The sequence below is a fragment of the Podarcis melisellensis genome, assembly GCF_964234715.1.
Source record: "Podarcis melisellensis genome assembly, chromosome: 13".
Taxonomy (NCBI): domain Eukaryota; kingdom Metazoa; phylum Chordata; class Lepidosauria; order Squamata; family Lacertidae; genus Podarcis; species Podarcis melisellensis.
In genome coordinates, this window is record NC_138545.1 from 4,253,825 (window position 1) to 4,278,859 (window position 25,035).

The 25,035-nt window shown below is 48.9% G+C and overlaps 2 protein-coding genes across 2 annotated transcripts in view; both read right to left on the reverse strand.

Moving 5' to 3' along the window:
- The window catches only part of LOC309355773 (monocarboxylate transporter 13-like), a 174,680-nt gene that overhangs the window by 113,610 nt on the left and 36,035 nt on the right, over nt 1-25,035 (reverse strand). The gene's annotated exons all lie outside the window — the stretch shown is intronic.
- On the reverse strand, nt 11,248-20,382 carry LOC309355867 (thialysine N-epsilon-acetyltransferase-like). The gene is made up of 6 exons (XM_081887086.1): nt 20,083-20,382; nt 18,659-18,710; nt 17,856-17,939; nt 17,294-17,392; nt 14,746-14,786; nt 11,248-11,675 (listed from the first exon to the last, which is right to left on the reverse strand). The coding sequence occupies exons 1-6, from the start codon at nt 20,143-20,145 to the stop codon at nt 11,487-11,489; spliced, it is 528 nt and encodes a 175-aa protein (XP_081743212.1). The 5' UTR covers nt 20,146-20,382; the 3' UTR covers nt 11,248-11,486.

Here is a 25,035-nt window from a genome sequence, read left to right on the forward strand (position 1 = left end):
TAACGTTTAATAGACTATTGTATTTTAATATTCTGTTGGAAGCTGCCCAGAGTGGCTGGGGAAACCCAGCCAGATGGGCGGGGTATAAATAATAAATTATATTATATCTAAGTCTTCTCACCTTTCGGCTGATTGGAGCCAATCGTCGTTCATGGAGACATGCTGGCCACTGAGAATAGGCTCCTGGGATCAACTCTGGAGAAGTATAGCAAGGAGAAATTGTTCTGCTTACTTCACAGCTAAGCGCTCAGGAACACAGAAAAAGCCCGACGTGCCTCAGTATCGAGAGAACGGTGCGAGGAAAGTCGATTCCAGTCTGCGTTGACAGAAATCTAGTGTCCAGAGTAAGGGAAGTCACAGTACTGCTCTTTTCTGCCTAGGATCAGACCCTGCCTGGAGTCCTGTGTCCTGTTCTGGGTACCCCACTTTCAGGAGGGTGTCGACAAGGTGGAAGGTGTGAAGAGGAGGACGATCAAGGGTCTGGAAACCAAACCTTAGGAGGGAAGGGTGGAGGGAGTTAGGTATGTTTTGCCGGAGGAAGAGATGTGAACTGCCCTAAGATCTATGGGTAATGGCAGTATACAATTAATAATAATAATAATAATAAGTGCTTTTTTCTGGGCAGATGCCAAGATACGCATATCCCTAAACATTTTGTGAATATTTGTATTTATTTTTCCCGATTTGAAGTACAAAACGGTGATTTTCTTGAGTCAAAATGAGAGTACAGTGGTACCTCGGGTTAAGTACTTAATTCGTTCCGGAGGTCTGTTCTTAACCTGAAACTGTTCTTAACCTGAAGCACCACTTTAGCTAATGGGGCCTCCTGCTGCTGCCGCGCCGCTGGAGCACAATTTCTGTTCTCATTTTGAAGCAAAGTTCTTAACCCAAGGTACTATTTCTGGGTTAGTGGAGTCTGTAACCTGAAGCGTCTGTAACCTGAAGCATATGTAACCTGAAGCGTATGTAACCCAAGGTACCACTGTACTCCTAAACAGTTTTTTAAAAGAAAAAAAGCACTGATGATAATAGGATAAAGGTAAAGGGACCCCTGACCATTAGGTCCAGTCGTGACCAACTCTGGGGTTGTGGCGCTCATCTTGCTTTATTGGCCGAGGGAGCCGGCGTACAGCTTCCGGGTCATGTGGCCAGCAGGACTAAGCCACTTCTGGCGAACCAGAGCAGCGCACGGAAACACCGTTTACCTTCCCGCCGGAGCGGTACCTATTTATCTACTTGCACTTTGTGCTTTTGAACTGCTAGGTTGGCAGGAGCAGGGACCGAGCAACGGGAGCTCACCCCATCGCGGGGATTTGAACCGCCGACCTTCTGAACAGCAAGCCCTAGGCTCTGTGGTTTAACCCACAGCGCCACCCGCGTCCCTAGCCATCTTCAAATATCTCACGGGCTGGCCCATGGAAGATGGAGCGAGCGTGTTTTCCGCTGGACCCAAACCACCAATGGATATTCAAACTGCAAGAGAGATTTGATTCCAGCTGAACATCAGGAATACCTTCCCTTGGGAATGGGATGCTTCTGTTTTCGACTCCTGCCCTCTTGCCCATTGGCTGCCGCCAGCCTCCCCCTGTGATCCCATTGGCTGCCTCCTTGCAGGGGAGGGGGAAGAGATTTATAAAAGGGGTGTTCCTGGCACTTGCTGCCCTCTCAGGGTGCCAGCTTGCTCACGGCTGCAACCATGAGGTCTTTTGCCCAGCTGTGTCTGTTCCTGCTAGCTCTTTGCTTGATACCCAGGGTAACCCTCCATGCCAGCCCCCCGAAACTCCTACCCCCTGAGAGCCAGGTAAGGTTTGGGGAGAAACTGGGGGAGTCTTCCTAGTTGTGCAGGTTTTATTTTTTATTTCCCCGAATATCAGGGGGCAGGATGGTCAGTTTCTAGGGAAACCAGGGTATGTGTGTTTTTAAATGGATTTTTTTATTTAAGAAAGGACATGCACTTCAACTGAATTAAAATGGTAATCCAAACAAACAACCAATTTTATCATTCGTGCCAATTTGGGCCGTTTCGTTCGCAATCCCTAGAAATAATTATTGCAAGGAGTAGGGGTAGTGAACACCCCTCCCTAAATTATAATTATTTTATTTTATTCCATAGAATTGTAGAGTCGGGATATATGTTTGAGAGATACAGAAGGGAAGGATGGCTTGCCTGTTTGACATTATCTGGTCCACAACTTAAAAAAAACACACACACACACAAGAAAATTATGCGCAGCAGAGAATATTGTTTAGGGGGTGGGCGATTTCTGGGTTTGCTACCAAATTCAGGGAGACAAGTGTGTGTTTGCCTGGTGGGAAGCGGGGAGAAGATTGGCAGACATGGAGGAATTAGTTCGTGGTCCTAAATCTGGGATGGCAATTCTTCCAGGGGAGTTAAGCAACACACTTTTTCCTGTTGGAGGCGAGAGAATTGATGGGTGATCTTCAGTTCCCTTCCAAACTTTGTGGGCTAGATTTCTTTAGATCTCTGAAGACCTACAGATTTAATTTTGTAGCCTGCCCTGGGATCGCGAGTAGAAAAAACACATTTTTATTTATTCATTTGTATCCCCCATTCCCCCCACAAGGAGTTTAAAGCAACTTGTGCCTGGCTCTTTCATTTAATCCCCACACAATAATCCTGCAAGATAGGTTAGTCTGAGAGAGAGCGACCGGCTCGAGGTCATCACAAAGCTTTATGGTCCAGCCAGGATTCGAACCCTGGTCTCCCAGGTCTTAGCTCAAAAACTCTAACCATTACACCACACTGCCCTCCAACAAATGTCTCTGCGGTGGCTGCTAAACTGAGGAACTTCCTCCCCACAGAGGCTTCCATTTTCAGCTTCCAAATAATGTTGCAGATGCCCCTCTTTACCCTGGCTGATCATAGATCCATAGAGTCGAAAGGGACCCAGGGGTCATCTAGTCCAACCCCCTGCTGGCAGGCATTGTGGGTAATTTGCAGACTTGCATGGATTGGAGTGGGGTGTATGTATGTACATATGACGTTTTCTTTATATAACAACGTATATATTTATTTCTTGACTGCGTATGTGTATATTTATAGCGTGTTCTTTATTTTGAGGGGGGGGAAATCTCCCCCAATTTGCTTCCTTTCCCACACAACCAGGACTCCTCGGACCACCTCGTCCTGCGAGCCATCTCTGGCCTCCGGCGAGCCCACCACCCCGGCCCCCACCACTCCGCTCGTCCCTCCGCCCCCTGGCAGCCCCCCCGGGAGCGGAAAGCCGGCTGCAAGACTTTCTACTGGAAAACGCTCACCTCCTGCTAGAACATCGCCTCCAGGGCTGCATGTGTTTCTGTGACCTCGTCGTGTGCACCCAATGTTTCGGACTACGATTCCCATCATCCACGGCAACTGGGTAAACCGACTCAGGATGATGGGATTTGTAGTCCATATTATTTTTTTCCTGGGAGGGGCGAGGTTGACGAAGGCAGCTCCAAGCCGGCGTTCTTCAGCTTTGGGGTCTCCCCAGATGTCGTCAGACTACAACTCCCATCGTCCGGGACTCAATCGGCGAAGCTGACTCAGGACGATGGGATTTGTAGTCCGTAACGCCTGGAGGGTGCCAGGTTGGGCAATTGCGCTTGAAAATCTGCCTTCCCCAGATCTATGTGGGGCCCCTAACCCAACCCCTCCTAGGTAGCTTTCGATGCGATGTGCTAGCAAATCTGTGCTCAGGGCCGTCTTAAGCATATCTGGTGCAAAGACTGTGGCGGGCAGCGGCTGGAGGGTGGCTCCTCCGGCAGGGAAGGGGTGAAGGCTGGACGTGGCGCCTCCGGGCTCAGCTGACCGCTTCGTGCCGCGGTGGCCATGGCAGGCAGCACGTCATGCAAGCAGGCCCATGCGCCGCTCCTGCCGAATGTCGGCTAGGTTTTTCCCCTGTTAGCCTTCTGGCGCCCGGCAGAATTCAGCACCTGCAGGCTAAAAGAGAAAAAACCGAGCCGGCGTTCAGCGGGGGCGGCGTACGCACCCTCGCTCGCTCAGCACCATAGCTGTCAACTTACAGATTTGAAAATAAGGGACCAGCAGCCTCGAAAATAAGAGATCAGCAGCCAAAATAAGGAATTTTGCTTAACTTATACAGAAATCCTGCACTGATGGAGCCATGCTGCTTTGGCTGCGACTGACTGTGTTTTGCAGGGGGAAAATGATCCTAAGGGTCTACAACTCTGACCAAAGAAGAGTGGCAGACAAAACTGATGGACAACGTGGAGATGGCAAAGCTTAAAGGCAGAATTAGAAACCAGGAAGAGGACCTCTTGAATAAAGAAGGGGGAAAGTTTATCATTTAGTTGAAAAGCTATTGTAAAGAGTTGCATGCATTGGTAGGATTGACAGAAAACTTGTAGTAAAAATGTGAACCATGGATAGACAAATATTTATAAAAATAGAGTTATGAAAGGGATGCAGAGGGGGGAATCACAAACATTAAGACGCTGCACTGGTTGGAGGGGATGCTAAGCAGCACATCGGGGCTGCCGTCGTCCTGGTGCGAGGAGTTCCATCGGCCCTTCTCCGCCTGAGAGAGAGGGAGAGAGACTCTCGCCCACGCCGCCCGCCAGCCTCGCATGAGGCAGTTGTGGTGCCACTGTGGCCGCTGAAGCGCCGCCCTTCTGTGTCCCTCCCCATACCCTCCTCTTCCTCCTCCCCCAGGCCGCCTCCACTGCCACTGCTGCCTCCGGCTTCCCCTGGCAGCGTGGCGGAAGTCTCGCAAGAGAGGGGCTGCCTGCCTGCCCGCCGCCACCCGTCTCCTTACGACGTGCCCCTGAGGGGGAAAAGGGAGAGACGGAGATGCGACAGCTCGTGCGCTCTCTCTCTCTCGGCAGAGGACCCTGAGCTGCTGCTTCCCTCCCGAGCCGGGCGAGCATGAAACCCGGGAAATTTAAGGGACATCATCAACAAGGGACAGCAGCGGGGCACGGCGCTGGGATAAGGGAGTTTCCCACCAAATAAGGGACAGTTGACAGCTATGCTCAGCACACTCGTTCAGTGTTCCCCGGACTCTCGCCTGGCGCCCGGCAGAACTTGGCGCCCTGGCGCCCTGCGCCACTCGCCTCTATGGGTAAGATGGGCCTGTCTGTGCTAATGGGTGTGTAGTGGTTTGCAGGACCTATTTGCCTCCCTGAGTCCGGATCAGGACCCCTGCAGCTTCCCTCTTTCTCTGTTGCCGCTTGTGAAATCAACTCTCCCTTTTTTTGGATATTGTAACATGTCGATGCTTCGCAATAAAGCGCCCGTTTTCTGGCTGTTTCATGGCTGTTTCGTCCTTTTGCTAATCGTCGGTAGGGCCAGTTGCCTCGGCGGCCGTGGCCCTTTCTACACAGGGATCATAGAATTGTAGAGCTTAGAAGGGACCCCCCAAAGATCATCCAGTCCAGCCCCCCCTGCGATGCAGGAATACGCAGCTGTTCCTTTACAGGGATCAAACCTGCAACCTTGGCTTTATCCGCGCCACACTCTAACCAACTGAGCTATCCTGCTGCATTAATTATGCATTGATGATGTAGACAATTGGGCATGATTCCACATTCAGTTGTGTTTGTGAAAGTTTTGAGGAGACATAATTATTCGTTTTCTTTTGGTGCATTGAAGGTGAGTTAGACTAATAATAATAATAATAATAATAATAATAATAATAATAATAATAATTTTATTATTTATACCCCGCCCATCTGGCTGGGCCTCCCCAGCCACTCTGGGCGGCTTCCATAAAAACCAAAAATACAGTAAAATATCACACGTTAAAAACTTCCCTGAACAGGGCTGCCTTAAGATGTCTTCTGAATGTCAGGTAGTTGTTTATCGCTTTGACATCTGCTAGAAGGGCGTTCCACAGGGCGGGCGCCACTACCAAGAAGGCCCTCTGCCTGGTTCCCTGTAGCTTAGCTTCTCGCAATGAGGGAACCGCCAGAAGGCCCTCGGCGCTGGACCTCAACGTCCGGGCAGAATGATGGGGGTGGAGGCGCTCTTTCAGGTATACTGGACCGAGGCTGTTTAGGGCTTTAAAGGTCAGCACCAACACTTTGAATTGTGCTCGGAAACATACTGGGAGCCAATGTAGGTCTTTCAAGACCGGTGTTATATGGTCTCGGCAGCCGCTCCCAGTCACCAGTCTAGCTGCTGCATTCTGGATTAGTTGTAGTTTCCGGGTCACCTTCAAAGGTAGCCCCACGTAGAGCGCATGGCAGTAATCCAAGCGGGCGATAACCAGAGCATGCACCACTCTGGCGAGACAGTCCGCAGGCAGATAGGGTCTCAGCCTACGTACCAGATGGAGCTGGTAAACAGCTGTCCTGGACACAGATTTGACCTGTGCTTCCATGGACAGCTGTGAGTCCAAAATGACTTCCAGGCTGCGCACCTGGCCCTTCAGGGGCACAGTTACCCCATTCAGGACCAGGGAATCCTCCACACCTGCCCGCCTCCTGTCCCCCAAAAACAGTACTTCTGCCTTGTCAGGATTCCACCTCAATCTGTTAGCCGCCATCCATCCTCCAACCGCCTCCAGACACTCACACAGGACCTTCACCGCCTTCACTGGTTCTGATTAAAAAGAGAGGTAGAGCTGGGTGTAATCCGCATACTGATGAACACCCAGCCCAAACCTCCTGATGATCTCTCCCAGCGGCTGCATGTAAATGTTGAAAAGCATGGGGGAGAGGACAGAACCCCGAGGCACCCCACAAGTGAGAGCCCAGGGGTCTGAACACTCACCCCCCACCACCACTTTCTGGACACAGCCCAGGAGGAAGGAGCGGAACCACTGTAGGACAGTGCCCCCAGCTCCCAGCCCCTCAAGACGGTCCAGAAGGATGTTATGGTCGATAACAGATCCCTTACAACTCTTCTGCTCTGCAATTCCATTATTCTATACTTTGCTCACTTCCTTAAGGGCCCAGGAATCCCATCTCTCAATCTATCTTCTCCCTTCAATATGGAAGAGCCCTTAGTCACCTCCCCCAAAAACCTGGTCAGCATCTAGAGGTTTCCGGGATAAATAATAATAATAATAATAATAATAATAATAATAATAATAATAATATATTGGGCGGCTCCCAACAGAATATTAAAAACACGATAAAACATCACACATTTAAAACTTCCATGAACAGGGCTGCCTTCGGTTGTCTTCTAAAAGTCAGATAGTTGTTTATATAGCTTCGGCTGTATTAAATGTACTTGGCTATAAGATTGAGGGGTTTTGGGTTTGCATGCAGGAAAAATGCCTGATGGCAGCTGCAAGTAAGCTAGGATAGCATATAATTGATAACAACAACAACAATAATTTATTACTTATACCCCGTCCATCTGGTTGGGTTTCCCCAGCCACTCTGGGTGGCTCACAACAGAATATGGAAAACACGATAAAACATCAAACATTCAAAACTTCCCTAAACAGGGCTGCCTTCAGATGTCTTCTAAAAGTCAGGTAGTTGTTTATTTCCTTGACATCTGGTGGGAGGGAGTTCCACAGGGTGGGTGCCACCACCGAGAAGGCCCTCTGCCTGGTTCCCTGTAACTTGGCTTCTCGCAATGAGGGAACTGCCAGAAGGCCCTCGGAGCTGGACCTCAGTGTCCGGGCTGAACGATGGGGGTGGAGACGCTCCTTCAGGTCTACTGGGCCTTTGAAGCTGTTTAGGGTTTTCAAGGTCAGTACCAACACTTTGACTTGTGCTCGGAAATGTACTGGCAGCCAATGTAGGTCTTTCAGGAACGGATACAACTCTCATCCTCTCTAATCGTCAATCATGCTGGCTGTTAACACCTGTGAACATCTGGAGGAACATAGATGTTCTCTACCCAAATCTCAACCCTGAATTCTGTGTCTTGTACTGTTCTGATAAAAAAAAAACTCTCCAGTGGGCAGGACTCGAACCCACTGCTTCAGGTTATGAGGAAGGAGATTCCAGCTAAACATCAGGAAGAACTTTCCGGCAGTAAGAGCCATTCGACAGTGGAACAGTCTCCTTCCTTCAGGGATTTTAAGCAGAGGCTGGGTGGCCATCTGCCAGGGAGATTTTAGCTGAGATTCCCGCATTGAAAGGGGCTGGAATGGATGACCTCTGGGGGTCCCTTGTAGGATTCTGCAGGCTTGACGTTCCCCACCCCTCCTCCAGAACCCCATTCCACCTCCAGAAACCCACAGGTCTCCCTCTGGGTTTGCGAAGGAAGCGTGAGACGCGCCTGGGTTATCTCCACGCTTTTCTAATAACCTTTCCCTTTGATGGAGATTAAACCTGATGGAGGTTTTTATGTAAAAAGGGTTTTAATTACCCCCTGGGAGGAAGGAGAGCGTGGGCACGTCAAGAGAACCGGGAAGACGAGGCAGAGACGGGTGCCAACTGCGCAGGGTGGCCGGACAGGCCAGCGGTCACCCTAATATTCTGCTAATGGGGACTGCTGGCCTGGAAAGCTCCCCAGAGAGTCATCCGGGTTTGTCGATTCCGTCGGATCCTGTCCCTAACGGACGCTAAGGTCCAAGGTGTTTCGGGGCTGCAGGTGGGGGAAACCAAACGCCGCCACCTCCACCTTCCATCCCATAATGAACGGGAAGCCCACCTCCAGAGGGTCTCCTCTTGGGCAAGGCCAAGGAAGTGAAAGGTTGCTGTGGATGTAAGTGTCCGCAGGATCAGGCCAAGAAGGGCCCAGCATCCTGTTCTTGCAGTGGCCAAAGACAATAGGAAAACCCACCAGCAGGATTCGAACTGGTATCTGCAGGCACTGCTGCCTTGGGACTGTGCTCCCGTGATGAATTACTCTAATCCAGGCATTCCCAACCTTTGGCCCTCCAGAGGTTTTGGCCGACAACTCCCATGATCCCTGGCAAACAGGACCCGTGGTCAGGGATGATGGGAACTGTAGTCCAAAACATCTGGAGGGGTGGTAGAGGGGTGAGGAAATTAAGAAATTTTGGATAGTAGTACATGAAGAACTAGGAGGGACACAGGTGGCGCTGTGGGTTAAAGCCTCAGCACCTAGGACTTGCTGATCGGAAGGTCGGCGGTTCGAATCCCTGCGGCGGGGTGCGCTCCCGCTGCTCGGTCCCAGCGCCTGCCAACCTAGCAGTTCGAAAGCACCTCCGGGTGCAAGTAGATAAATAGGGACCGCTTACCAGCGGGAAGGTAAACGGCGTTTCCGTGTGCGGCTCTGGCTCGCCAGAGCAGCGATGTCACACTGGCCATGTGACCCGGAAGTGTCTCCGGACAGCGCTGGCCCCTGGCCTCTTAAGTGAGATGGGCGCACAACCCCAGAGTCTGGCAAGACTGGCCCGTACGGGCAGGGGTACCTTTACCTTTACCTTTACATGAAGAACTAAAGATGACGTTGAAAATATCAATAACAAAGAAACCAGAGACATATCTCCTTGGATCGATAGATGATGAGATCCCACAGAGGGGAAATAATAATTTTTCTACATGCAAGTACAGCTGCTAGAATAGTGATTGCTGCTGGCGGAAGTCACAAACTATACCCACAAAGGAGGAATGGATTTGTAAACTAAATGGATATTTTATTTTGGCAAAATGAACTGCTATAACAAGAAATCAGTCGAATCGAAAATCGAAAAAGGAGTGGAAATGTTTTGATGAATATATGGCAAAATATTGCTCAAAAAAATATACGCTAATATGCCTAGATTAAAATGTGAAGTACTGGATGGGAGAAAAATGAGTAAGGAAAGATAATAAGAATATATAGATGATTTGAGAAGATTGTAGAATGCAAAGATTATTGTAAATGGTATAATGTGGAGGAAATAGAGTGGAGACGGAGGGGAGGAAGGAGAAAAGAAAAATATGATGGACTGAGGAAATAGAAATGGAAATGGATGGGGAGATGGGGAGGAAATGGTGTTGGCTTTGGTACATCTGTATTGAAATGTAATATGTGAAACCAATAAATAAACACATATATTAAAAAAAATACATCTGGAGGGCCTTTAAAGCTTCTGGGTACCAGTTTCTGGAAACCACAGGTGGCAAGAGTGCTGGTCTTGTGTTCGAATCCTGATAGCAGGTTTCAGACAGGATGGCCACAGACATTGGCCAGATGCAGCTGGCTCTGATGTTGCCGTGTACCAAAAAGCGGACAGGAATTTTTAAAAGGTCACAGGGTGTTTTTCTTCTGAAGGCTCCAACAGAAGCATTTTACGGATTTCCCTGGGGAGAACGTCTCAGAGATAAGGGGCTGCGTCAGAGAGGGATCCCTGTTAAAGGTTGCAAATGCTCTCGACAGTTCCCAGCGGGGGCAGCGCAATGGCCATACTCCCCGCAGTTCTGCGGCTCTGGGTCAGGAAAGCCACGGGCCGTGGGTGGGCACGCCCACACAGACCCTGAATAAAAAACTATTTATTTGCTTACTGGATCTATTTATTTAGATATCTATTTGGGCTTTGCACAAGCACCACTGTGACCACTGTGAGAACAGGACACTGGGCAAAATGGACAGCTGGCAGGTGGCGCTGTGGTCTAAACCATTGAGCCTTTTGGGCTTGCCGATTGGAAGGTTGGCGGTTCGAATCCCCGCGATGGGGTGATCTCCCGTTGCTCGGTCCCTGCTCCTGCCAACCTAGCAGTTCGAATGCACACCAGTGCAAGTAGATAAATAGGTACCACTCCAGCGGGAAGGTAAACGGCGTTTCTGTGCGCTCTGGTTTCTGTCACAGTGTCCCATTGCGCCAGAAGCGGTTTAGTCCTGCTGGCCGCATGACCCGGAAAGCTGTCTGCGGACAAATGCCGGCTCCCTCGGCCTGAAAGCGAGATGAGCGCCACAACGCCATAGTCGCCTTTGACTGGACTTAACCGTCCAGGGGTGCTTGACCTTTTATGTTTTAAGATGCAGTAGGAAAAGATTTAAGGGACACGGGTGGCGCTGTGGGTTAAACCACACAGCCTAGGACTTGGTGATCGGAAGGTTGGCGGTTCGAATCCCTGCGACGGGGTGAGCTCCCGTTGCTCAGTCCCTGCTCCTGCCCACCTAGCAGTTTGAAAGCACGTCAAAGTGCAAGTAGATAAATAGGTACCGCTCCGGCGGGAAGGTAAATGGTGTTTCCGTGTGCTGCTCTGGTTCGCCAGAAGCGGCTTAGTCATGCTGGCCACATGACCCGGAAGCCGTACGCCGGCTCCCTCGGCCAGTAAAGCGAGATGAGCGCCGCAACCCCAGAGTTGGTCATGACTTGACTCAACTGAAAATAAATTTTGAAAAAAACACAACGAAACAAAAACAGGCTTACAAAACTCCTACAGGCTTTTATTTAAAGGTATAGTCTGTATTTCGCTATGGAATCCTCTAATGTTTCACAGGAAGATATCTGCATAAGGTATAGTCTCCTGCGAATTTTTTTCCTTCCTCTGCCCCTTCCCAACCAGGTTAGTCAAATGAAATAAACTCTTTATGTACAGTATAAACTCCGTTATGGATAACAGCAGGGGGCGCTCTTTGACCTTCCCATTTAACAGGGAGTTCAGCGAGTGATTTTCTCTTTCCCGTGTTGCCGCAACCTTTGCAAGGCGTCCTGATCCAGAACCATGCAGTGCAGATCTTCGGAGTCGGTGGTGTCGTGAGCCCCCAGGCGGACGTAAAACTCTTTGGCCGGCCGGTTCCATTCCATGGCGACAAATTTCATCTCCACGCAGCCGGCCTCCAGGGCAATCTACGTCCGAGGAGGACAACAGAGAATGGACATAGAACAAAGATTCGCTGGATTTAAAAGTAAAGGTAAAGGGACCCCTGACCATTAGGTCCAGTTGTGGCCGACTCTGGGGTTGCGGCGCTCATCTCGCTTTACTGGCCGAGGGAGCCAGCATACAGCTTCCGGGTCATGTGGCCAGCATGACCAAGCCGCTTCTGGCGAACCAGAGCAGCGCACGGAAACGCCGTTTACCTTCCCGCCGGAGCGGTAGCTATTTATCTACTTGCACTTTGACGTGCTTTCGAACTGCTAGGTTGACAGGAGCAGGGACCGAGCAACGGGAGCTCACCCCGTCACGGGGATTTGAACCGCCGACCTTCTGATCGGCAGGTCCTAGGCTCTGTGGTTTAACCCACAGCGCCACCCGCGTCCCTACACAAGCTACAGTGGACGCTTGGGTTGCGAACGTGATCCATGCGGGATGTACGTTCGCAACCCACAGTGGCGCGTCTGCGCACGCACGGGTTGCAATTCGGCACTTCTGCACATGCGTAAAGCACGATTTAGCACTTCTGCACATGCGCGACCGCCGAAACCCGGAAGTAACCCATTCCGGTACTTCCAGGTTTCAGCGGTCTGTAACCTGAAAAAACGCAACCTGAAGGGTCTGTAACCCGAGATATGACTGTATAGCTTAGGGCCCCACTCTCTTGGGGTCCCCCCAAAAATTTAAAGGGGACAAAACCACCTGGATGTACATTTCCAAAATATAAGATAAAAAAACCAATTAAATAAAACCTACCTACAGCAGCAGTGTTTTGTGTTGTGTAGGTTCCTAGATGTAAGTCATGGGCCCTGCCTGCCAGCCTGCTCCCAAAAATATCACTGGTTTGCTCCTTTCTAGATATACAATACGATAATCTTTATTGTCATTGTCCCATACAGAACAATGAAATTGAAAAAATCTACACCAGACATTCAAAAACCAACAAGCCAGCTATCCCAGCCTGGTTAACCCCCTAAAAACTCTGATACCCCATAATTAAATACAATATACTCCCACAGAGACTACCTTACACTGCATTTAAAACCAAAATCGCATTTGGATAGACACTGTTTCTCAGGGGGCCTACATTCTGCTATTTCTAATTATTAGTAGTTTGCATCATATATCCACACCTATTATTATTTCATGTTATAGCAAGTTTCTAGAGACTAGATTGTAAGTTTTTGTAAACTGTGTTTCTAGAGGAGCTTTTGTTATTGCCAAATGCCAATGTGTTTACATTATGAGGTTAGTTATGAATAAAAAATCCTTTTAATTTTGAGCTTAGTACTTATTTCACTATTAATATACTTCTTCTTAATTGCACTTCACTATTAATATTCTTCTACTTAATCGTATTTCAGTTCAACGATTACTGTGACTAATGTCTCAACAAATGAAACTGATCTGTAAAAAATGTTACCTGAAAAGAGAGACATTGCCCATGCTTTGTAAACCAAGAAAATCTTTAATAAAAATACATTTTTAAAAAATGACTTTGATAAAATACATATTTTGTTATGTGCAAATGGCTTTAGATACCTATTAGATCCATAAATTGCCATATAGCATATATTCAGCACAAAAAAACAGCGACAATTTGGACATTTAAAGGGCCCCATTACCTTCAGTAGCTGAGGGCCTCATCAAACCTAAATCTGGCCCTGGGTGCACTGCAGCGGGTTGGACTAGATGACCCTTGGGGTCCCTTCCAACTCGGCAATTCTAGGACCTTGCCTTAAAAACACTCTCCACGCCACTTGGATGAGTGTGTCCATCAGTATGCAGATGATACCCAGCTCTACCTCTCTTTCAAATCAGAACCAGTGAAGGCGGTGAAGGTCCTGTGTGAGTGTCTGGAGGCAGTAGGAGGATGGATGGCGGCTAACAGATTGAGGTTGAATCCTGACAAGACAGAAGTATGGGAGGTGGGCGGGTGTGGGGGACTCTCTGATCCTAAATGGGGTAACTGTGCCCCTGAAGGACCAGGTGCGCAGCCTGGGAGTCATTTTGAACTCACAGCTGTCCATGGAGGCGCAGGTCAATTCTGTGTCCAGGGCAGCTGTCTATCAGCTCCATCTGGTATGCAGGATGAGACCCTCTCTGCCTGTGGACTGTCTCGCCAGAGTGGCGCATGCTCTGGTTATCTCCCGCTTGGAGTACTGCCATGCGCTCTACGTGGGGCTACCTTTGAAGGCGACCCGGAAACTACAACTAATCCAGAATGCGGCAGCTGGACTGGTGACTGGGAGCGGCCACCGAGACCATATAACACCGGTCTTGAAAGACCTACATTGGCTCCCAGGACGTTTCCGAGCACAATTCAAAGTGTTGATGCTGACCTTGAAAGCCCTAAACAGCCTCAAAGGCCCAGTAGACCTGAAGGAGCGTCTCCACCCCCATCGTTCAGCCCAGACACTGAGGTCCAGCTCCGAGGGCCTTCTGGTGGTTCCCTCCTTGCGAGAAGTGAGATTACAGGGAACCAGGCAGAGGGCCTTCTCAGTGGTGGCACCCGCCCTGTGGAACGCCCTCCCAGCAGATGTCAAGGAAATAAACAGCTATCTGACTTTTAGAAGACATCTGAAGGCAGCCCTGTTTAGGGAAGTTTGATGTTTTGTCATGTGCTTAATATTCTGTTGGGAGCTGCCCAGAGTGGCTGGGAAAACCTGGCCAGATGGGCGGGGTATAAATAAATAAATAAATAATTCCCTCCCCCTGCCCAAAAGGATCCTGGGAACTGTAGTCCACTAAGGATGCTGAGCACTGTTTGGAAACTTTGTTTTCCCAATCTGGGGCCCTCCAGATGTTTTGGGCTGCAGCAAGCACAGGGGCTGGGATCGATGATCTTTGGTGGTCCCTTCCAACTCTACGATTCCATAAGGATGGCAACCCTATTACTCTTTCTGATGTAGGGGCTGTATTCTGGGCTGGAGGTGGGGGCCCCCCAGAAATTGGAACGCCTTTTCGGGGAGCAGGAGGCGGCTGCAAACTATAGATCCCAGGTAATGATCAAAACATGACCAGGATTTCAGTCTTCCAACTCACCTCTGCTACTTTGCTCAATAGCTGCTTCCCGATTCCTTTGCCTGGCGGAGAAGGTGGACAGAAAGAGGAGTCAGTATGAACAGCAACAAAAACAGCCTCCCCCTACCTGGCGCCCACCGGTCATTTGGAACTACAGCTCCCACCAGCCGCGGCGCCGATGGGAGCTGTAGCTCAAAACAGCTGGAGGGCGCTAGCTTCCGAATAAGAACTCCACCCAAAAAACTAGGGGGTTCCGTAAAAAGCACACAGATTAATAGTCCAACGTTGGACTGCAAAACATTATAAATAGACCCTAGCAAGGGGGGAAAGCAGAAGAATCCAATTTTTTAACTAGATTTGGTGTGGTTCTTCAGACATTTGCCAGATCCTCATTGCAGCGGGTTCTGACTCTACAATTCCCAACTCTCTCACTGGGCTGTGAGAGAAGGGTCCGGGCGTCAGAGTCCAAAGTTGCTTTTTAAACCGCAATATAAGAGATAAGCGAGAATCGAACCATTTTACACCAGCAAAGTTACTCTTTATTTACAAAAGGAGGAGAAAGGATGGGAACAATTTTCGCAGGCTGTGTCGCTCTTCCTTGTGCCGAGTTGTAAGGAAAACGACCATAATAATGCATGTTTTCACTTATATAAAAGGCAGTTAAATAGGAGGGCGTCGCACAATTACACCAGTCTTACTCTGAGGTGTAACTTCTTTTTAAAAACAGGAGCAACTTCAGTTTTGAAAGGGCTCCTTCTCCTTCGGTTCAGCCACAACCTCTTTCGAAATCCTTTACCTACATTATAGATTCTTGTCTAATTGCCAACACCTTTGTAAGTGATTTTGTTCTAACTCCACATACTTTCTCCCAGGTCCATAGTCCGGTGACCTAGAGTAGCTATGGATAATCTTTCTGCCCAAACACACACAGCCTAGTTTTTTAAGAATCACAAAACTGGAAAGTTGGAAGGGACCTCAGGGGTCATCTAGCCTGACCCGCGATGTGCCACTCTGTAGTTAACAGGAGAATAACTAGTGGTTGCCATTAATTTGATTTTGAATTGATTTTTAGAATGAATTGATTTTAGAATACTGTCATACAGTGGTGCCCCGCAAGACGAACGCCTCGCAAGACGGAAAACCCGCTAGACGAAAGGGGTTTCCGTTTTGGAAGCGCTTCGCGAAACGAATTTCTTTATGGGCTTGCTTCGCAAGACGAAGATGTATTGCGAGTTCCTGCGGGTTTTTCCCCTTTCCCCCCCTTTTCCTAAGCCGCTAAGCCGCTTACCAGCTAATCCGCTGATAAGCCGCTTAACAGCTGATCGCTAAAAGCCGCTAAACCGCTAATAGCGCTAATCCGCTAAGCTGTCAATGGGCTTGCTTCGCAAGACGAAAAAACCGCTATACGAAGAGCCTCACGGAACGGATTAATTTCGTCTTGCGAGGCACCACTGTACTTTTATTGTTGTTAGCCGCTCTGAGCCCGGGTTCGGCTGGGGAGGGCAGGACATAAATAAAATATTATTATTATTATTATTATTATTATTATTATTATTATTATTGATGCAGCAATCCTACACTCAGAAGTAAACCCTGCTGAGTTTAATAGGATGTACCAAATTTCAGAATTTGGTACAGAATTTCAGCCTGCTGCTTTGGCACAACAAGCAAAGAATCTCCCGCTTCGACTACTGCAATGCGCTCTATGTGGGGCTACCTTTGAAGGTGACCCAGAAACTACAACTAATCCAGAATGCAGCAGCCATACTGGGGACTGGGAGTGGCCACCGGGACCACATAACACCGGTCTTGAAAGACCTACATTGGCTCCCAGGACGTTTCTGAGCACAATTCAAAGTGTTGGTGCTGACCTTGAAAGCCCTAAACGGCCTCAAAGGCCCAGTATACCTGAAGGAGCGTCTCCACCCCCATCGTCCAGCCCAGACACTGAGGTCCAGCTCTGAAGACCTTCTGGCGGTTCCCTCATTGCGAGAAGCAAAGCTACAGAGAACCAGGCAGAGGGCCTTCTCGGTGGTGGCACCCACCCTGTGGAACTCCCTCCCACCAGATGCCAAGGAAATAAACAACTACCTGACTTTTAGAAGACATCTGAAGGCAGCCCTGTTTAGGGAAGTTCTGGGACCTTCTGATCGGCAAGCCCTAGGCTCTGTGGTTTAACCCACAGCGCCACTCGCGTCCCTGTTCATAAACTAAGCTGTTCTTAAACCAAGGTACCACTGTATTGTATTTTAATATTTTGTTGGAAGCCGCCCACAGTGGCTGGGGAAACCCAGGCAGATAGGCAGGGTATAAATGATTAATAATAATAATAATTACTCTTATTATTAGCTGCGATTCCGGCCTTGCTGAGGGTTGAGCTAGATGACCCAGTGAGGTCCCTTTCCAGCTGTACCATTCTATATACCCAGCTCAAAAGCTGAGTTGCAGCATCTTCTCCGAGGAAGGAGAGAGGAGGCTCTTGATTGGTCGACAAAATCCCCCAGGTGAGTCACAGCCCCTGACACTGCTGTAACTTGGCCGGATGCTCCCGGATGATGCCCTCACGTACCTCTGAATTCTGCCACCACGTAGAGGTTTTCCAGGTACACCATTCTCCCGTGGTTGACGTTGTACCCAAAGAAGTACAGGGCATGGCCAATCGGACGAGCTGCAGTGGGGAAAATAGCAAAGGATAGGTCTTCGTGCAATGGAGTAAACGGTGGTAGGAGAAAAAATTATTCCTCTTGCTCTTTCCTTTCAACTTACTTGCACTTTACACCTTGGAGTAATTTACACCAAGGGGCTGAGCTTAGGGTGGGGGTGCATTGGGGGAAATAGCAAATTTCATGCAATAGAGTAAATGGTGGCAGGAGAAAAAAATTCTTCCTCTTGCTCTGTCCCTTCAACTTACTAACACTTTACACCTTGGAGTAATTTACACCGAGGAGCTGAGCTTAGGGTGGGGGTGCACTGGGGGAAATAGCAAAGGATAGGTTTTCATGCAACGGAGTAAAAGGTGGTAGGAGAGAGGAAATTTCTTCCTCTTGCTCTGTCCCTCCAACTTACTAGCACTTTACACCTTGGAGTAATTGACACCGAGGAGCTGAGCTTAGGGTGGGGGTGGCTCTTACCTGGCTTGCACCCATTTTCCACAGGCTGTTCAGCCAGGAGGCATTTGAAGAAGGGGTCCTTGCCAAAGCCGTCCGCTTTTAAAACTGCGTGCCGGGAAGGAAAACAAGGAAGGAAAAAGTGTTTTAGGTTGAGTCCACTCTCGACCTGGCCAAATGGAATTGCAGAGTTGTAAGGGACCTGGGGGGGTCATTTAGTCCAACCCCCTGCAATGACGGAACAGTGATTCAAGAATCCCTGTTTTAAAACCTCTGAAAAAGAGCCCACCATTTTCCAGGGGAGTCCGTTCCAGTCTCAAACCGCTTTCACCACCATAAAATTCTTGCTAATGTTTAGTTGGACTCTCCCGTTTTGCCGTCGGTTCGGGTGGAGCCGCAACCAACAAAAGAGGCAGAGTCACCGAATTGTGGCAGTGCAGTGCAATGGTTAGAGGGTTTCAAGAACTCAAGAACAGCCTTCTGAGTGATGATTTTATTGCTTCATCTTTTTGGGGGGAAGCAGTTTTGAGGGTGTTTTGTTTTTTGTTTTACAATCAAGCGGTGTACAAAACTGATCAAATAAATATATATGAAACAGAAAAGTCCCAGTATGCTATATTAACTATATTAACAAGTAAGGACTTAAAAGAAAACTCGGGACTGCATCGCCACTTGCTTAAGAGCGGTGGGCTAATTTGTATTTGCAACTTTTTTGGGTAACAAGTTTAAAGGCAGTTTGCAGCAAAACTTCCTGGAACTCTTTATTGGCGTGGAGAGAGCTTGTGGATTCATATCCGCCACGCTTAGCGCAGCACCCTCAGCCTTACCTTGAGAATTGATCGTCACGTCCTCCAGTAAGTGGTGAAAGTCAGCAATTTCCTGGGCGGAACAAAGAACAGAAAGCAGGCATTCAAGTCAACGTTCAAAAGCTCCCTGGCGCTGGGCCAAGCCTTGCCCGGGATTGTGTGGCAGAACTCTTCAGAGTAGTGATCTACTATGAGTGGTGTAGAATCACAGAATGGTAGAGTTGAATGGGACCCCAAGGGACATCTAGCTGAACCCTGGCCCCCACAATGCAGGAATCTTTAGCCTGATGCGGAACTCGAACCCGTGACCCTAAGATGAAGGAGTCTTGTGCTCTACCGACCTGAGCCCAGAACCAGGGCCGGACTTAGGTTTGATGAGGCCCTAAGCAAGGTAATGGGGCCCTTTATATCTCCAGCTGTCCTTTGTCAACAACAAATTGTCGCTGTTTTTTGGTGTTGAATATACGTACACTATACGGTCATTTATGAACCTAATAGGTATAGAAGTTCGAAAGCACGTCAGAGTGCAAGTAGATCAATAGGTACCACTCCGGCGGGAAGGTAAACGGCGTTTCCGTGCGCTGCTCTGGTTCGCCAGAAGCGGCTTAGTCATGCTGGCCACATGACCTTGAAAAACTGTCTGCGGACAAATGCTGGCTCCCTCGGCCAGTAAAGCGAGATGAGCACCACAACCCCAGAGTCATCTGCGACTGGACTTAACTGTCAGGGGTCCTTTACTTTTTTAATAAGTATCTAAAGCCACTTGCAAAGGGACGCGGGTGACGCTGTGGGTTAAACCACAGAGCCTAGGACTTGCTGATCAGAAGGTTGGTGGTTCGAATCCCCGTTACGGGGGGAGCTGCCGTTGCTCAGTCCCTGCTCCTGCCCACCTAGCAGTTTGAAAACACGTCAGAGTACAAGTAGATCAATAGGTACCACTCCGGCGGGAAGGTAAACGGCGTTTCCATGCGTTTGCCAGAAGTGGCTTAGTCCTGCTGGCCACATGACCTGGAAGCTGTACGCCGGCTCCCTCGGCCAGTAAAGCGAGATGAGCACCGCAACTCCAGAGTCAGCCACAACTGGACCTAACGGTCAGGGGTCCCTTTACCTTTAAAGCCATTTGCACATAACAAATAGGAGCCTACACGACACAAAGCACTGTTGCTGTACGCAGGTTTTATTTTATTTGTTTTTTATCTTATATTTTGGAAATGTACATCCAGTTGTTTTTTTCCAGGGCCCCATAATTTGTATAATTTGGAATATATAATTTGGTTTGATTGAAACTTTTAAATATTTTTTTTAATTGGGGGGGGGGGCCAAGAGAGTGGGGCCCTGAGCTATAGCTTGCTTAGCTTATGCGTAAAGCCGGCACTGCCCAGCACCTCTGTTCTCACAGTGGCGAGAAACCTGTCAGCGGGATTCGAACTCAAGACCGCACTCACGTGTATCAGGCTCATGAGATTTTCGCAATCCTCGACGGTGGCTTCTCGGATGACACACTCCATGCTCCTCCGCCGGCGACGCGCGTCTCCAAAGCCTCCCTTTGCGTTACCAGGACCCTGCTTTTTTTATTATACGCCCCACCCCACCCGTGGCAGGCGCAGCTTCCCCGATCCCTCGTGAAAAAGTGAGATCTTTCCCCACCTGGGAAGATTCGTGCCGGCGAGAGGTGGGAAAGTGCGACTCCGCAGTCGCGGCGCAAAGCGTGGGAGTTTTTAACTCCAGCGGAGGAGCGCGTCTCTAAGTCGCCTGGGGGGGGGAGTGGGCGGCCGCCCACGCAAAAGGGGCGGGGCAAGCGGTAGAGAACAAAGGGAGAACCGCAGCCAGCCCCCACCTGAGCGGGGGGGGGGCTGCTGTTGCGCCCTTCTGCCACCCCCAGATCCGAGCCTGTGTGGGGATGCGCCAACTGTGCGTCCGAGCACTGGACTTGCCATGGGTGGGCAGCTGCGCCCCCCCCGCCCCCGCCCCGTTAGATCAAGCAAGACAGTAAAAATACTTCTCTAACTGACCAGTCACGTCGGTTCTGCCCTCCCCAACAAAAGTCCACCTTCCCTCTCCACCCAAAAAACGTCCTGGCTACCTCCATGCGTCCGAGCTGCTCCCGGGCACCAGCAAAGTAGTTTCACGCTGCGGTCCGGCATCCTCCTGGCAACTTTGTTGTTGTTGTTGTTGAGTCGTTTAGTCGTGTCCGACTCTTCGTGGCCCCCTGGACCAGAGCACGCCAGGCCCTCCTGTCTTCCACTGCCTCCCCCAGTTTGGTCAAACTCATGCTATCCAACCATCTCATCCTCCGTCGTCCCCTTCTCCTTGGGCCCTCCATCTTTCCCAACATCAGGGTCTTTTCCAGGGAGTCTTCTCTTCTCATGAGGAGGCCAAAGTCTTGGAGCCTCAGCTTCAGGATCTGTCCTTCCAGTGAGCACTCAGGGCTGATTTCCTTCAGAATGGAGAGGTTTGATCTTCTTGCAGTCCATGGGACTCTCCAGAGTCTCCTCCAGCACCAGAATTCAAAAGCATCCATTCTTCAGCGATCAGCCTTCTTTATGGTCCAGCTCTCACTTTCATACATCACTACTGGGAAAACTATACGGACCTTTGTTGGAAAGGTGATGTCTCTGATTTTTAGGATGCTGTCTAGGTTTGTCATTGCTTTTCTCCCAAGAAGCAGGCGTCTTTTAATTTCGTGACTGCTGTCAACATCTGCAGTGATCGTGGAACCCAAGAAAGTAAAATCTCTTATTGCCTCCATTTCTTCCCCTTCTATTTGCCAGGAGGTGACGGGCCCAGTGGCCATGATCTTCCTTTTTTTGATGTTTAGTTTCAGACCATATTTTGCGCTCTCCTCTTTCACCCCCATTAAAAGGTTTTTTAATTCCTCCTCACTTTCTGGAAGATAGGAGTGCCTGGCGTGCTCTGGTCCAGGGGGCCACAAAGAGTCAGACATGACTAAACAACTAAACAACAACAACAACAACTATCCAGGGTTCCTTTACTCCACCCCCCTTAATGCCACATGCTTCACACACAAGCAGAATCTTGTATAAGGTCCGCTATTTGACTGCTGGTTCAGGACCCTAAACTGTGTTTTATATAATCAACTTTTTTTTTTTTGCTCTGTGTATGTTGCAATGTTCTTTTGTTGCTATGGCCGACGGCTGAGGCAAAGAAAGTTTTGTTCATTCACAAGCAGCATCGTAGCCAGACCAGGTCAAATGCAACAGCAGACACACCCTGGAAATGGCCAAGAAGGAGGTTGTAATTGCTTTAGACGAGGAAGTGGCGACACGATCAAAGTTTTTCTCCTTTCCATAACCCTGGAACATGGAGGGAGCCTAATGTTGGGAAATTCAGGACAGAGAAAAGAAAGGATTTATTTGTGCAGTGCAGAGTTAAACTGTGGAACTCTCCGCCACAAGGGGCAGTCATGGCCACCAATCTGGATGGCTTTAAAAAAGGAGTAGGCAAATTCCAAAGATGGGATCTTGGTCTGGTCCAGCAATCTACCCTTATGTCCTTATGTTCCTTTCGATGATTTGTTAATCACATCACATATAATTTATGCTGTACTCATTACATTTTGTTGTGTCCCCGTTATATATTGTTTAGGATTCATCTGAATGGAAAGCAACATAGAAATGTATTATCAATCAATCAATCAATCTGGGAGTGGCCGCCGAGACCATATAACACAGGTCCTGAAAGACCTACACTGGCTCCCAATATGTTTCCGAGCACAATTCAAAGTGTTGGTGCTGACCTTGAAAACCCTAAACGGCCTCAAAGGCCCAGGAGACCTGAAGGAGCGTCTCCACCCCCATCTTTCTGCCCGGACACTGAGGTCCAGCTCCGAGGGCCTTCTGGCGGTTCCCTCCCTGCGAGAAGCCAAGTTACAGGGAACCAGGCAGAGGGCCTTCTCCGTGGTGGCGCCCGCCCTGTGGAATGCCCTCCCACCAGATGTCAAGGAAATAAACAACTACCTGACTTTTAGAGGACATCTGAAGGCAGCCCTGTTTGATGTTTTATCGTGTTTTTCCTAGTCTGTTGGGAGCTGCCCAGAGTAGCTAGGGAGGCCCGGCCAGATGGACGGGGTATAAGTAATAAGTGGTTGTTGTTGTTGTTATCAATCACATGCTATCCTAGTTTACTTGCAGCTGCCATCAGGGGTTTTTCCTGCATGCAAACCCAACCCCCTCAATCTTATGTTGTTGTTGTTTAGTTGTTTAGTCGTGTCCAACTCTTTGTGACCCCCTGGACCAGAGCACGCCAGGCACTTCTGTCTTCCACTGCCTCCCGCAGTTTGGTCAAACTCATGCTGGCAGCTTCAAGAACACTGTCCCACCATCTCGTCCTCCGTCGTCCCCTTCTCCTTGTGCCCTCCATCTTTACCAACATCAGGGTCTTTTCCAGGGAGTCTTCTCTTCTCATGAGGAGGCCAAAGTTTTGGAGCCTCAGCTTCAGGATCTGTCCTTCCAGTGAGCACTCAGGGCTGATTTCCTTCAGTATGGAGAGGTTGGATCTTCTTGCAGTCCATGGGACTCTCCAGAGTCTCCTCCAGCACCAGAATTCAAAAGCATCCATTCTTCGGCGATCAGCCTTCTTTATGGTCCAGCTCTCACTTCCATACATCACTACTGGGAAAACCAGAGCTTTCACTATACGGACCTTTGTTGGCAAGGTATAGCCAAGCACATTTAATACGGCTGAAGCCCATGACACTCTCCTGACACACACAAAAATATGTCAGTCTTTAAGACGCCCCTGGAGTTTGTTTGTCTCTGGGTCAACGGGATTCTGCTCTGCGTGAACTCTGTGACCGCCCCTTTACGAATTCTTACATAATTTTACACAATCCAGATTACATGCACATTGTGCCTCTGTTCCTGATACGTTATCGGGAAACAGGTATCTCAACCAACTTTGACTTGGCAGTGTTTTCCCTTTTATATGCGTCAGAGAACCTAGTTGCTGAGTTAGGAGAAATTGTGGCTCAGTGGCCGCAACCTCCCCGTTCCCAAGGAAAAGGTTCTGTAGTAATATCCAAGGCAACACAATGACCAAATTCAATGATACAATATCTTTATGTAATATGATATACATTAAATCACATAAACAGAAAACTTATGAATCTCTGAAAGTCACAAAATATGCACCCTTGGAAACATAAAACCAAATAAAAACAAGTCTTATAAGTCTCTGAAAGTCTTTGAAGACTATGAGAGTCTCTGAAAGAAGCAATGTATCAGATTCTTCTCTGGTGAAAACAGGCTGTGAAGATTTGTTTATGGCGTCCAACTCTGCCAAAGTGGTTCACAAACAGACGTTGTGAACAGTGATTCCGGATATACCCACTGTTTGGTGGAATTCTTCTTCAGCACAGCAGAAGGATTCAGAATTGCATCATAAACTATAAAAGAATACTAAAACAATGACCTGCATATGAATGGTAACTACAATAAACTCAAAACCTGCATATGCAATAAACTCAATGACCTGCATATGCATGGTAACTACAATAAACTCAAAATATTATGAACTATGCACATAAACTGTATGGGACGTGGGTGGCACTGTGGGTTAACCGTTAAACTACAGAGCCTAGGACTTGCCGACCAGAAGGTCGGCGGTTCGAATCCCCGCGACGGGGTGAGCTCCCGTTGCTCAGTCCCTGCTCCTGCCAACCTAGCAGCTCGAAAGCACGTCAAAGTGCAAGTAGATAAATAGGTACCGCTCCAGCGGGAAGGTGAACGGCATTTCCGTGCGCTGCTCTGGTTCGCCAGAAGCGGCTTAGTCCTGCTGGCCACATGACCCGGAAGCTGTACGCCGGCTCCCTCGGCCTGTAAAGCGAGATGAGCGCCGCAACCCCAGAGTTGGTCACGACTGGACCTAATGGTTAGGGGTCCCTTTACCTTTTACCTCTATACACATAAACTATAATGTCAAAATCATGTGAAGTACATACCCTATCTATATGGTGAATGGAAAAGTATAACAACAATTGCTATGTCATAAAGTTATGTACGGTAATTCTCAAGGAAAAGGTGCGGTCCAAGGCACAGCCTCATTCAACTCCCGCCCGAACCCAGCATTTTCTTGACTGCGCAGAACTCCAGAGGTGACTGGACCTCAGTGCCAGGCAAATAGTCACTGTACAAAAACTCTTGCCTGCACCCATAAGTGGCTGCAATCAAAGGGGACGTCTCCACTGACAACTTGCACCAGGCGGGGTCGTCTTCAGGGATTGTCAAATAAATGGCTCCTAGCGGCAATGGCTGCTGTTTTTTTCTGTGAGATCCCATTTATACCTACCTGACCATAAAATTAATTCTGCATGTGGAGGAAATCAATGCTTTGGTGTGGCAGCACCTGCGCTGTGGAACCACCTGCTTAAAACACACTTG